The 15,366-nt window shown below is 36.9% G+C and overlaps 1 protein-coding gene across 4 annotated transcripts in view; it reads right to left on the bottom strand.

Annotated features, from left to right (window-relative positions):
* ano2b (anoctamin 2b) overlaps positions 1 to 15,366 on the bottom strand; it is a 59,861-nt gene that overhangs the window by 28,318 nt on the left and 16,177 nt on the right. The window contains exons 2-14 of one of the 4 annotated variants that reach the window (XM_083528315.1): positions 14,550 to 14,590; positions 13,550 to 13,650; positions 11,896 to 12,044; positions 10,237 to 10,566; positions 3,274 to 3,372; positions 2,820 to 2,974; positions 2,569 to 2,623; positions 2,259 to 2,310; positions 1,600 to 1,655; positions 1,415 to 1,462; positions 1,272 to 1,336; positions 1,016 to 1,150; positions 363 to 523 (exon numbers count right to left, since the gene is read on the bottom strand). In XM_083528315.1, coding sequence (XP_083384441.1) covers positions 363 to 523; positions 1,016 to 1,150; positions 1,272 to 1,336; positions 1,415 to 1,462; positions 1,600 to 1,655; positions 2,259 to 2,310; positions 2,569 to 2,623; positions 2,820 to 2,974; positions 3,274 to 3,372; positions 10,237 to 10,566; positions 11,896 to 12,044; positions 13,550 to 13,650; positions 14,550 to 14,590 — 1,447 coding nt within the window. Of the gene's footprint in view, positions 1 to 362; positions 524 to 1,015; positions 1,151 to 1,271; positions 1,337 to 1,414; positions 1,463 to 1,599; positions 1,656 to 2,258; positions 2,311 to 2,568; positions 2,624 to 2,819; positions 2,975 to 3,273; positions 3,373 to 10,236; positions 10,567 to 10,905; positions 11,253 to 11,895; positions 12,045 to 13,549; positions 13,651 to 14,549; positions 14,591 to 15,366 lie in introns of those variants that run through there. The other 3 variants (XM_083528316.1, XM_083528318.1, XM_083528317.1) reach the window with 3 other exon arrangements.

The following is a 15,366-nucleotide window of genomic DNA, read 5'->3' as shown; positions in this document are numbered from 1 at the left end:
CCACATGCAGCAGTGAAAGACAAAGGGCTTTTACAAAAGCTGCACGAGAAAGGCCGATGATGGAGCCTTGAGCCCACGCAGCCTCTGATAGACACAGGTAACACTATACCCAGACTGTTAATCTCCCACACATACTGTACACACAAGTTTTTTATCTCTATCTCCATAGAGACACATCAACAGATCTGCTTACTACTATACCCTGTCACCTGAGTCTTACATTCATCAGAGCAAGGGAATGCAGAGTCAGTGCACAAAAATGGACCTATTTTACGGATGGCTTGATTTTAAAGTCAAAATTGCAAAGGATGGATGAAAGAAAATCATAAAAATAATGTGAGGGAGATAACCACGATGCCTACCCCAGAGGGACATGAAGATGGCAAAGAAGACAGTGGCTGGGTTATCAAAAAGGTGGCTGGCACGGGCAGTGCCACAGGCTGTGCTCAGGTGCCAATAATCGCAGACTCGATCACAAAGAGGGCACATAGTGAAGTTCTGTTTCTCATCGCACATCTCCAGACTGAAACAAACAATAGACAAATGATATATCAGTCAAACAGCGCATAGTGGAGATCTACATTGAGTCATTTACAACCATGACGTGACTGAATGAATCATATGCAGTCAATTCTGAACAACTAATCACACTTACCACGTCTCAATAAAATCAAATGTTATTAATAATAATAACACATGATCATCTTTAAAATATTTATATATATATATATACATACGTACATACATACACTCAAAATCATCTATTTTATCAAAAGATCTATTATGTAAAGAAATGCTTATACTTGCCAGGTACACTTCAGGTACACTTCAATCACCAAAACAACATTTTATTGTACTTAAGTGTCTTACAATTGCAACCTGCAGCTGATATTAGCAGACTACTGTATGACTCTGAATACACTCCTGCCCTCCTCAGGTGTGCCTGCCAGGCCCTTTCATCCTTACACCCACACACATCTATCCTGATGCCTAGCGGCCACACAATGTCTCATACCTAGGAACATTTGAGTCGATGGTAAAACAACCATACAGGAACACGATGATGCCTACTACAGATGCCAAAGCCAACAGCTGAGTGTAAACACCAAGCCAGGCAAAGTAGAGACCTATCTTCTCCCCAAAGTATTTTCTAAAGGAGAGAGTAGAGGTATGAAGCAAAAAACTTGACTGTACATTGAAACGAAGAATAGTCATAATATCATAACAATGTAAAAACGTTAAATAAAAAATGAATACAAGAATAAACGCACCTTATAAGATCAATGGGTTGATATTTGTAAAATGCTCCATATCTTGCCCATTCATCATGTAACAACTGAAACAATTAGAAGATTTTAGGATCATTATTACAAATGAAATTTTGAATAGATTATAAAGAAAAATTGCCACTCACCTGTCTGTCGTTTTTCTGTTCTGCTTGCCTAGAGTCCTTGAAGTCTCCCTGCAGGCATATAATTATAAATGCATCACATTAACAACACTGGATATACTAAAGGCAGAATACCAAGGAACTTTTTTAAGAAACATTAAATGGGTCAGATAAGCACAAAGCACAAAACATTTAATAAATCCACTTACATCATGCAGAGGGAAGGCAGAGTCATACACCCCTTTAGCTATTAATGTAGTGATGCCTGTAGACAAGGAGAAAAATCACCATATATTACTGCACACTAGGTCATGGGATAACCATCTGTCATTACTGTCATGACGTGACTGCCTTCTCTGCTTTATGTGAATGCAGCACACTAGCTTTTCAAAATAGAAGGAGGCTGACATATAGAACACAAGCTTTAATCAAAGTAATTAATCAGTCCTCAAAGGAACACCATGTACACTCACTATTAGCCCTCAATTAAGAAGATGGCTCCCTAGCAACAAGCTAGAGGGACCCCCACCCCCCACCCCCCATGGACCCTGCTTCACTTCTGAGCCCAATTCTAAGATTGCATGTCCCAGTTTAGACAGTAGATGAGACATAGGGGAAGTGAATGAGTAAGAAAGCAGGCTAGATATGAGATCCTGAATCCAAACCCTTCTGTTAGCTAGCCTCAATTCCACTGTAGCTGGTGGCGGTGTCCGTCTGCTGAGCAGAGCTATCCAGAAGAGCATATGGATTTCTCCCCAGCACCTGCTCTACCAGCACTGAGCCCAGTGAAACTCTTATGTCAGTCATGGATTTTCTCAGGATTCCTCCAACACTGCCATAATTGGTTTTGGCTGACTGTATTACTAACCCATGGTTTGGCAGGTCCGTGTGCAGGCGGTGCGTCTAAGGATTTCGTACACCTGGGAGGAAGGGAGAGAGTGAGTGTAAGAGAGCAAGAAAAAGAAAGAGAGAGACAAACAAGCCAAAGTGTTCCTGAAAAGGCCACAGGGGAATTGTCTCCTAGTAATGTGTCCACAGGGAACATAGTCACCTCAGACTTCTGGTAAATAATCACGTTATTCCAACAGCTCCACATAACAATCTGGACAACTAACTACAGCCATGCCCTTAAAATAATACAAGACAACTTTTCCAGCACCCGGGAAAGGGAAACTCACAATTCGACTTCTTGTGGCATTGTCAAAGAAGGTGTCCTTGCACTCAATGTTGTACCTGAAAACAAAACAATTATAGTAAGGCTCAGTCTAACAGGTGTAGCCAAAGTCATGAGTCAGGGTTTATGTTTTTGAGTTGCTCAGGTGCCTTCGGCACATGGAGAAATCTCAGTAAATACAGCTCTACCACACCCACCCACCCACCCCACCCCTCTTCCCTTCCCTTCCCCTCATTATCCCCAGAGGTTTCTCACAGATGGAGCTTGTCCCGAGAGAAGCTGTGAGAGAGGAACTTTGTGCGGCTCTGCTGCTGCATGTGAGGGATGTTGGGTTGAAATGGCTGGTTCAACTTTCTCCACACTGTGTTCATAGTTGCTGACAGACCCTTTTCTTCTTTCAGGTCATAGCTCTGGAAAAGATAAAAGAAAATGCTATGAAAAAAAAATTCTAGAAGGCCTGAGAATGAAAATGTAAATACATATGGTGTCAATAAATTATCTGGGTATAACATTTTATCTAATAAATCAGGTCATTTTCCCCTTCACCGTGTCCACTCCACACAAAGGTACATATCTTAAGTTTCTCTGTAGTTTACAAATCTCCAGTACAGACACCACTGTGGTCTGAACAGCCACACTCTAGTAACATATGACAGAAAGCTCTGAGTAAGTAGACAGCTCGAGAACAAAATGAATAGAAACGACACACCTTTTTAGTGGGAACCTTGATCTTGAGAAACTCTGCCTCTCTGCTAAGCACCTGCCAAGGGGCATGTAGTCGGACAAATCCCTGACCGTAAACCTTGTGCTGAGGGAGAAACATACAGAGTTTCAGTCAAAAAGGAAAATGTCAGAAAAGGTTGTACAAACTCAACTCAAATATCTAAAAACAGTCTAACTTTCGGGTTAACTCCCAATCTGCGCTTCTCACAGAACAGATGAAATTTAAATCAAATATCTGTCATAGAAACAACCTTTTGCAGTTGGACTGTTATTTGCACATTATCACCATTTAGACATCTGAATTTATTGCAGTCTGCTGTTTGTATCAGGATGTTACTCTACTTTACCCTACTGAACCGCATTCCTATTTATGTCAAAAATTTCTATTTGCACTAATGGTTGCATCATACTATTTTCCTTAACTTGTGCAGTATTATATTAACTATTGCACCTTACCTTATATTTTAGTTCATTTATTTGCCTTACTGATTTGATTACCTATGGACGTTTATTGTATGGGTTAGTGTTAGGGTATTCTAGTATTCTGACAGTGACAATAGAGTTGAACCTAGATTAATGAAACCTAAACTTTATGCCTGTTAAAATAGGAGCATGCCTGGAGTGGGTTTTAAACCCCTAGATAATGAAATAGATTTTTTTTCAAGTATAATTTAACATGTAAATAAAAAACTATATGGGATAATAAAATAGGATGCATTAAAAATAAAATTAATATAGCCTATAAAATAGGATTTAAAATATTTCAACACTCCTGGCCTATTACTTATTTCTGCATTTCTGCCCAACATTTAATTTCTTAACTCCAACACTTTTTAATGTAGATGACACAGTAAAAAAAACAACCTATTCTCTTCAGCAACTCTGCAAAAGCCTAATTTGTACCACTGGTCATTCCCCATTGTCAACTACACTGCTCTCTTTGAGACGTTGAGCATTTGCGTCCTTTTGTAAACCATGCGATTGTTGGCATAACCTGGGTCCCAGCTGTTGAGTTTGTCTATGCAATGCTGGGCAGTGCTTTGGTTGGGTGCACTCTAGGTTTTCCCAGGGGGATTAATTATGTGTTAAAAAATATTTTGCATGTAGATCACAGTTACTAATGGAGGTAACCGGTTTACTTTATCCAACACATCCCTACTGAGACCCAGTGAAACATTTATATATACTTTACCAACATTGAGTTTATAATGTGTGTGTGTGTGTGTGTGTGTGTGTGTGTGTGTGTGTGTGTGTGTGTGTGTGTGTGTGTGTGTGTGTGTGTGTGTGTGTCCATGTGTTGGTGGTGTAACAAGACCCAAAATTGCCCTCCCCTTTACACAGAGTTCATGGTAACTTTATCGTTCTGGTGATACTTCCATTTTTCCTGTCTTCTCACACACACACACACACACACACACACACACACACACACACACACACACACACACACACACACACACACACACACACGCACACACACACCACAAAAGTGAGATAAAAATAACATGTGGATCTGAGAAGGTTAATTAGGATAAGATATTCCAATTAGTACTTTATCTCAGCAGGGTAAGGCAATTAGGTCGATTTTAGCCTTGGCTAAGGGGGAGCCTTCGTTACAGAAACCGGCTGTGGCTGACATTTACGGGGCTTCCGAAAACTCAAAAGTGGAAGTGTCTCCACATGATAGGGTGAATCCTGTCTTTGACATTTGGAATAATTAAGCAGAAATAAAGGGCAAGCAGTAAAAGAATATGAACAAGGCAAAACCAGCACGTGTCACTGACTAATGCTAAAATAGTATTTCAATGAAATGCTGATGAGAATCATAAAAATAGACCTATAAGTAAAAGGAACATGTTTTAATCCGCAATTATAAAATTGATGAAGGCCAATCTCTTGACACTCAGGTGAAAGGAGGAGTTTGCTGTTCAGATTGCAGTCATTACATGAAGTGAATAATTTATTGGCTGCAACCTAATATATTTAGTCGAATAAGCATAATATTTAAAATGTATCGGGATCCGTCAGCTGCAACAAAAGGCCTCACAATATAGGCATAGGAGAACGTATCGAAAGTATTATACATATATACAGTAATCCCCTGTTTATCGTTGTGGTTACGTTTTAAAACCACACGCGATAAACTAAAAAATGCGATAATCGTACGCCGCCCCTAAAATGCTATTTTTATGTTTACAGTACTGTACTGTATTAACATTTGACTTTATTTTATAATTAATGATTTAATTTTTTTTATTAATAAATTAAATTATTTCAGCATAAAACTTAAAAACAATTTCCTATAGGTTTTGTGTTCTATTGTGCTATCCATGAGAGACTGGGAAAATCAGCCAAACAAATTAGTTATGTGGCAAATGCAATTCCATGATAAACCGGGGGTTTGCGAGATTCGAACCATGGTAAAGCCGGGGATTTCTGTACTATATATTTATTTTTTGATCCAAAGATTCATTCATTCATTTTCTCCCGCTTATCCGTAATTCTGGTCGCGGGGGCAACAGTCTAAGCAGGCCCCCACCTTCGACTGCTGCCCAATCCTCACAGCACCGTCCCTTACGGTCCCTCCTGCAGGTGGTGAGCCCACGGGAAGGCGGCCCCACGTCACTCCGACGTCACGGACCTTAATGTTTCCCTCGTAAGGGACCCCCGGAGCATAGAGGGTTAAGGGCCTTGCTCAAGGGCCCAAGAGTGGCAGCTTGGCGATACCGGGGCTTGAACCCCAGACCTTGAACCCCAGACCTTCTGATCGGCAACCCAGCGCCTTAACCGCTGGAGCAACCACTCCCCCCGATCCAAAGATTTACAACATATTTATTTCTGTCCACTGTAACAACAAAAATATAGCATACATACATAAATATATAAATGTGTGTGTGTGGAACGTATTAACTGGCGGACCACAAGTTTGTTTTATCTCTGCCTTGTACTTTAAGTGCATTTTTATTTATTTTTTTATAAACTTGAAAACAATGTCAGGGATATATATAAAAAAAAAAAAAAAAAAAACTATAGTTAGTGCAGTGTTACTGTGGCTACCCACTTCGTACCAGGAGTAAGATTTATTTTGTGCATGCATGAAAATGCTACAGAATCCATATCGCTAGCGTTAGCCGCTAGCCACTAGCCACTTCCTGGTTATTGGTTAACGCTAGCGCGATGTATTTTGTTAGCGTTTTATGTTCAGAATCAAAAATTTCTTTTAAAAGGAGAAAATTCTGACAATCCCACATAACAAGGGGTGAATAAATGAAGAATGGAATTAATGTAAAGTTTGCTGAAATGATTAACTTGAGTAATCAATTAAATTGGCACAAATTAAACTGAATAAATAAATGAAGACATTTTATTAGAAAGTTTACCTTTGTAAGACCCCAATTGGGTAATAGAGATGTGGTCTTACAAATGTAAACTTTTTAATTAAATGTCTTCAATTATTTATTCAGTTTAATTTGTGTCAATTTAATTGATTACTCAAGGTAATCAATATAATAAGGAACTGTATTGTATTAATTAAATTTATTCTATTTTATTGTTAGAAATTTGTATAAAATATTATCTTATATATTATTTAACCAAGCAAGCATTTTATTGGGAAAAAAACGGCAAGCAATTTTATGTTTTGCATTTCGTCACCCTAACCGTACCAAAATTAAACTGAACCATGACTTAAAAACCAAGGCACATACCATGCCATGAATTTTGCAAAAAAATATATATGCAAAATTCACACACGTGTGTGTGTGTGTGTGTGTGTGTGTGTGTGTGTGTGTGTGTGTGTGTGTGTGTGTGTGTGTGTGTGTGTGTGTGAATACTTATCCGTTCTTAGTTCTATTAACATTATGCTGTGCTTCCAACCTTGGCAGTGAAAACGTACAGGGTTTTGTATCCACATCACTGTTACTTATTAGCCAACACATTGATACGCACTGATTCACTGATACTTATTAACCATCAGGTTTTTTCTTTATCCTTTTGAGAAATCCAGGTATCAGAATGAACAGAATAACTAGTCCATATGAAAATCAGAATTTATTCAATTTTCATTATTCTATTCTATTTTAGTATTTCTCTGTGCTTGTCACTATGGTTACGGGCGTTATAGGCTAGCTCAAGAGGAGTGCTGTGTCTGACCATCTCCCAAATGGTACCCTAAACCCTGCAGTCCTCCTAGAAGATTGCACTTTAAAAAGAAAATAAAAAATTTTTGTAAAAGAAAATATATCTATATATAATGACTGTATTAACATTTATGAGCATGAAATTTGAAGAGAACTAGCGAGCTAAAAATATACTTATAATGAAAATAAGCCAGTCCTCCAAAATTTAGTGTAGTTTGAATATTAAAATATGATGTTTACCAAATTTAAACGACACCAATAGAAACAGCTTTGAGCATCCAAAAATATCCCTTCTGCAGTGTGTGCAGTATAAGTGTCTGCATTAACTCGACCTCATCAAACGGTGTGAAAATGAGACAGCTCAAATATTTCAAGATGATATAGAATACCTTTGAATTGATTACCTGTTTCAGTAATCCAAACAGTAACAACAATGGTAAACTTATGACTAGTAAGTTTGAACTAATGCTACATATCTTATTTCAAACTGGAATATCTTTAAGACAGTACACAACATACGAGATATCTTCCATAATGCTGTAACAGTGCCATTGTCAGGTTTTTGTAAATGTGCAGTATATGTGATTCTGCAGCCCTAAATTACAGCTATAAAGGTGTTACAGTAAGTGTAAGTAAGTAAGTAAGTGTTACAGAGTCAAAACATTTTGTAGTTCATATATAAAAATGTAATTACTATTCATAACTTGGAGATACTACAACTCTTTATTGTCTCACGGCTCAGGAGAATTAGGCTATATGAATATTGCACAAAAAAAAAAAGCAGAATGCCAAGGTGTAAAAAATAAACACTCATTCATATATTTGCTTCTGCATGTTTTAATAAAGAGAGGCTATAGAGATTAGTGTTCCTCACATAAAGTAAAAATGTGTGGCAACACCAGGTGAACATTACTATGACAAACAATCCTACATGGCAGTCGGTATAAATCAATGAAGCCAGCTTTGAGCTCCATAATTGGACTGTACATCTTGAACAGTTCACATTTGAATAAACAAATGGGTAGCAAAACAAAGATTTACCATACAAAAAAACACTTTGGAGGGATGTTTACAGCATTTCTGCATTAAAAATTATTGCTGTTGATCATCCTGTATTTAAACAAAGTGCAATTTTAAAAAGACTTAATGCTTTAAAGACTTTACTTACCAGTTTATTAGTGACAGATGAGCAGCACACACCTTATTGACATTCTACACTTCTGAAATATGTTTTGATTAAGGGTATTGACAAGGTGACCTTAATCCTACAGTGCTATAAAGGACTGAGCATGAAGGATATAAGTATCCAGCTGTAAAGCATCATCATACTGCATCATACTCTCATCATGCTTATGTTCTCATTGTCTTCCATTTCAGAATATAATGAAATGAAAAATATGTTTCATTTGAAAACTGAAGCATGACGTGACATTAAAAAATCTTATCAGGTGTCCTGGGCAGCACAATTAAACACATTTTAATTATTATTGATATTTCCATGAGCTTGGTTTAAGTAGCAGACAATTTGGAAGATATTTGTTGTTTGCACATTAACGTGATTCATTAACTATTAAATTCATTTTAAGTTTATTTAAGTATAATTAATGTTAATCTATTTCAATATATTTTATATTATATATTGTACAATAATGAATGATTATTGTCACAAAAGTTGTATTTTCGATCAAAGACTTAATCAGTTAATGTTGGCTTATAACACCCTATAAGAGTTCTACAAATCTATTATCTAAACTGCAAAGCGTTCATTCAAAAATGATAGTAAAGTCAGAATATTATATCACATTATTATATAACACTTATATCACATACAAAATTTGACCATCAATTAATCATATTTCATGTTAGAACAACCATAATTTATCCAGGAATCCAATACAATATAAATTAATTAGGTGAACATGAATAAGTTGTATGTAATTATTAGAATGGTAAGCAGTCATCAGGACTATAAACAATAACAATAAACACACATATATATATATATATATATATATATATATATATATATATATATATATATATATATATATATATATATATATATATATATATATAATAACCTTTTAAAATGCTTTATGTAATCTAGTCAAGCTAGGTTGTATTAAGAGATTATGTATGCAAATGATGACAATAAAAAATTCAACTAGGATGAATAATAATAACTAATACATATAAACATGGCTTTAAAATGTGCTGCTCCTTTGGCCTCTGAAACTGTTACCCTGCCAAATAAACAGTTTCTTTGGAAAACCTGGCATAAATCCCAGTGCAATCAGAAGAAACAGCCAAAAGGAGTAGCCCAAACGAAACACCCACACACACACAGAGATTCCACTCTGGTGTATTTTGTAAAGCTGTAGTTTTAGAAAAGCAGCCATGAAATGAAATCTGTGAATAGAATGGACCAAATCATGCTGATGAACAAAACAGCCTTGACAAATTTGCGATATCTTTACAGTAAAGTATCAAGGTTCTTTTTTAGTAAAATTATCTGGCTAGAGCCTAGCGATGCCTTCCTGAGGCATCATATAAAACCTTTCCACTTGAAAGGATTCAAAGCTGCCAATGTTGTGTAAAAGCATTCTCTTTAACCATTGAGCTTCAACCCTTCAGTCACCAACCCACATCAACTATTGCTTTCTGGTTTGTGTTTTGAATTCTCAGCTTGTGAAAAAGCAATGTAACATTTGTTAGAACTCAGTTTGTCACCATAACAGAAAGAGTCAACAGAAACTGTTCTATTACTCAGGAGATTTCAGGTGTGATGCAGCGAATTATCCTTCACCCACCTCATTGTCACGCTCAATGTGCAATCCTGCTTCCCTCAGGTGGGTCTCAAACTCATCTTGGATCCTGAGTTTGTCACACTCAGCCGGATCGGTTGGTCCCATGTCCACTACAACCTCAGCATTGTCCTCCTTCACTGCTTCAGCCTCTTTGCTACCTGCCTGGGGAAAGCTGCCATTGGAGATGACTGAGAGCCGGTGCTGTCCTGGAGAGTCCTGAACCACTGAGGTTACCCGGTATACCAGTACATAGTCCACCTTCTTTTTCCCATCAGCAAAGTACAGCCCTTTGCCTGGCTCGTGCCCCATGCCATCCAAGAAGTTGTTTACCACCTAAAATGGGTGACAAAAGTATAAATGAGCAGCAGCGCTTGTACTGGTCCTCACTGCTTTGAGTGAAGATTAAATTCACATCAGAAGGAAGCTGAGGTGGGGGGGATTGGGTTGGATGGCTGCGCACTGATGATAGGCATGGATGTAGGTCAGTGTATTGCTATTTCTAATTTAGCTGCTCTCAATAGACTTAAATATAGCCTGATAGACGAGCTGCTGAGGAACACCTTTCATTCAAGGTTGTGTGCGTTAAAAGTCAAACGCGTGATCTTAGATACTTCAAAGCATCAAAAGCATAAGCACACATGTTGAGTTAGTTACAAAAGAAACAGTACTTACGGGAAGCTTATCCGAGTGCAGCATGCTGTTTGGGCTCTGAATGGAAAGCAGAGAGCAAGAAATGCACGCATGCAGCTGAATCGCTCGCGGCGGCTCCTACTTCCAGACGCGCAAAAAAACGCCTCCTTTTCTTAGAACATGTCCACACCCTAATCACCACGAAGAGACACGCCACTTGCCATCCTAGCCCGTCGTTTTAACAAAACCATTTACCGATGATAGGAGAAAGCCTCCCGCCTACACAGTGTTTCGGCACCGCACACGCCGCTGACGAAGCTGACTATATGATGCGCAATGCTCGAGCGTCGCGCAAACTCCAGCATCTCCATAGAAACTTGTGATTCGTCACTCTCTTAATTCCAGAGACACCTGTGCACAGCCTCATCAGTTCAGTTTGTTGAAATCACACACTGAGCAAAAGAGCTCGCATATTTCACTGGTAAAGTTCTTTTAACCTGGTTTATAAAACGCCCCTGGCTGGAAAGAGTCGATGAAATCTTGCAATTACGTGCGTTAAAGTGGAAATGGATGTAAATCACAACTCACCATAATCTAGGGTTAGGGTTATAGGGTTAGGGTTAGGGTTAGCATCTAAACCACTATGAGATGCTTTTTATTTGTCACCTATACAGTACAGCAAAGTGAACATTTTCTATCTCAGCTTGTTTAGAAGCTTGGGACAGAGCGCAGGGTCATGATACAGCGCCCCTGGGAACAGAGGGTTAAGGGACTTGCTCAAGGACCCAATATTGTCAACCTGGTAGTGAAGGGGGCTTGAACCGCCAACCTTCCAACCAGTAACCCAGAGACTTTGAGTAATTGAGCTACCATTTCCCCATGATACTAATCATTTATAATTTTAATTCTTCCCATAATACTATTAATACCTTAATACTAATAATGTATCTATAATATAATATAAAAACAATTTCTTAATATGTGTCAAATATCATTTCAATAAAATGCCAGTGTAAAGTCAGTGTAGCTCACCGAGTTCGAACTCTCCTCCATGTAGTCAAACGCATCAAGCCCCATTCCAGAGACTTCTCTGGCTATGCTGTACAGTCTGTCGCTGTGGATGGAGCTGGATTCACTCATAGCCACACTTCTCAGCAGGTTCCTTGTATTGTATCTCGTTTCTGTACAGCAAAAGTAAATTTTTTTCAGTTAAGTCAAAAGATTTTTTTCTCGAGAGTGGACGTTCAGTTTATTGAGCTTTAGTTTCAGCACCATGGATAGATGCTCAAAAAAAAGCAGGCCATCAGTTAACTGGAAAAGTTGCTCCAAGGTACATAAAATGAGAATGATCTTCGGAAGAAAAGTATACATTTAACAATACTTGTGAGAAGCAAGCATAAGGATTGCAAATGTGTTGTGAACGTTTTTAACAGAGATAAAAGGATCAACATTGTAATGCTTTTTTCTAGTTAAGTGTTAGGACCTCTAGTTTAAGTGTTAGAAAAGGAGGATGGGTTGTAGACATGCATTAAGCTTCTGCCTGGTTTATAGTAGAAAAAAAAAAATACAGTAAAATTAGATAGATTGAACAGATCTAATTTGATTATTTGTTTTTGGGAATGTGAAATATGGTGAAAAAATAATTTTACTGAGTAACTAGGTTAATATAGCCAAGTAAAATCATCTCCGATCTTCAGCATCACAAACAGAAACATAAAATATCACACATAAACTGTTATTAAAGTGAAGGACATGCAACAGAGAAAGAGAGTAAACAGAGTGATTGGAAATGGTCCAAAACACTGTGCCTCGTTTGTGAAGCATGGAGAACTCAACGTCATAGTTTGGTCATGCATGGCTGCTTATGTAGCAGGCTCACTGTACTTTATTAATGATGTTCCTAGTGACATCATGCTGGAATGAATGCTATCGTTTTTTTTTTTAAGGAAAAAATGGCCAAAGATTTTCATTCTACTTTAAATCCCACTGAGTCTCCATTTCTGAAGTCTGAAAATAGAAATACTATAAAAAAAAAACAAAAAAAAACAAAACAAGAAATGCATGTAGGGGCTGCCAAGATAAGGCTTGGCTGAACAACTCAGACAAAATGTTATGATTAGCCAATGTTAACCATGCCACGCTTGAGGTGTTAATTGCTTGTGGCACGTGTAACCAAATATTAAGGCTTAACATTGCTAATTTAAAAAATAAGTTTATTTATTGATTATTTATTAATTATTTGTATCATTCACTAAAGATTGTACATTATGCATTATAATATATAATAAACTTGCCTGCTTTCATCTGTTGCAGTTGATCATTTGTAATTTTATCTTTTAGTATTGATTCAGAAGTTTAAGGACAACTATAACAACAGGCCAATGTACATAAAAAAAACACTTGTACTGCACTTTTTTTTTGTATGACATACATCTTGAAAGATGTTTAAGAACTACTACAGAACTACATTTAAAGCACATTACTTATACAATTTTGTCTGCTACAGTTTTCTTTACTTTCATTCACTTAATTTAAAATTACTTTCACATATGTAAATATAATTTTGTCAGTAAAATATGCCAATTTTCTATTCTTTTATTCAATTATTAAAATATAACCATAATAAGATGACCAAACTATGTCAGCTCCATTATTGTCTAATAGGAGTGACATAATGTACACTTACCGTCCTGTGTTGGTGATCCTGGACTGTTCATAGCCATGTTGTAGGACTGAGGACACTTGGCTACTGTCCGGAGGCAAAATCCGCTCTCGGCTTTGTCCAGGCTTAAATCACAGACGGTTGGAGAAGTTAATACCATGCCTGCTTGAGAGGAGTTTATGGCCAGACCAAACTTGGACTAATTGCCAGAAAGGTTTATCTTGTTTTAGTAACAGTTGAACAGAGCTCATGACAAATTCCAGATTCAATCCTTAGCTTTTTGATTAGCTGTAAATAGTATTTGCTAAAAAAAAATCCATTCTAAAAAAGACTCAGTTACGATAATACCCTATAAAAAATTCAAAGTCAAAAGTTAAAACACAATTGTTTTAGTATAAGAACCAAGAAGCCCTCATCTCCTGGTGCTGTATTATGTGAGATAGTGTCTTATTACACTCTTCACCTGTTAAATATCTCTGCGATTAAATATTAAGGCAGTCTCTACCTACTTTTCGTGGAACCCTTATCCTATCTTCATGGAAATAAACAATGTAACAGACTTTATTAGGCCTGATTAGGCTCTTTGACTGACATATGTACACTGAGTGCACTTAGTCAGCATGGATAATTAGTCAGCGCTGCATGATACTGCTACGCTTTAGGAATATTAGAAAGTCTGTGAAACACAAGCAGTTTATCAGAAGACTTTATCACAAGCTTTTCTAACAGGATAAATGGTGTGCAACATTAAACAAATTTGAGTTTAGATACTTGATATCATATTTCAAAAGCCCGAAAATATTTTCACACATCTCTACTGCCTTATCTTACAAATGCCTCACCTCTCCTTCTTCATTTGAATGTTTATATAAATAGATTTTGCATTTATTTGTAATAAAAAAAAATATTTCACTTAACTCTGCCAACGAGTCACATCCACACCAGTGGTAAACTATGGAAAATATGAAATTGAAATGTGCACTTTCCAAGGTTCTACAAATAAATCTATTCTTAAAAAGCTCACCCACACAGCACGGCAGATGCTCTCGATTCAGTTGATTTCCCCTTGGAAACAAGAATGCAACAAATGTCACGTTTTACTCTTCAAATGCAGGGCTGCTGAATCAATCCTGTGCACCCTATTCATTTTCATAGTAGGGTTGCATTTCCCACTAGAGGACTTCCATGACAGTAGCTGTCAACTGGTGAGGATTAAATTACAAAAAAAGAGGTTATAGTCCATTGCTAAGTAAATACATTGATATTAAGGACACAATGGACAAAACAAATACATTCTGTAGAAACATTATAATCTATATTTATATTATATATGCCCAACCTTTTAAATCTTTCTGCTGTCTATACCTATTTCTCGAATTTCAGAATTATATATGTATATACAGTATGTGTAGACCTTTTTTTATTCTGGCTATACGGTAACTGGATTGTTATTGTTATTGAATAAAGTATAATAGATTAAAGTCTCTAGGGTGCTGTAAACAATTTTGTACTTGGTACTTTGGCTCCCTCATGGGGTAGAATATGTTCAGCTTCTTAAACTAAACTGAGACGTTGTCCTCGATGCCATGCGCACACATTTACACACTGGGGACATTTACACTCGGTTGTAAAGAGTGACTATTATGCTTACTGTGGACTTCTGTTTTTTTTTTTTTTTTCTTGCACTATATTGTTCAAATTACTGTCTGAGAACCATGGCATAGACAAAAAATTACAAATATTATATTTTTTTCAAGATGATTATTTGTCACAAACATGGTTAAATACATGAACATACATATATATATATATATATATATATATATATATATATATATATA

This window comes from Silurus aristotelis (assembly GCF_946808225.1).
Source record: "Silurus aristotelis genome assembly, chromosome: 24".
Lineage (NCBI taxonomy): Eukaryota > Metazoa > Chordata > Actinopteri > Siluriformes > Siluridae > Silurus > Silurus aristotelis.
This window is presented reverse-complemented; position numbering and strand designations above follow the sequence as displayed.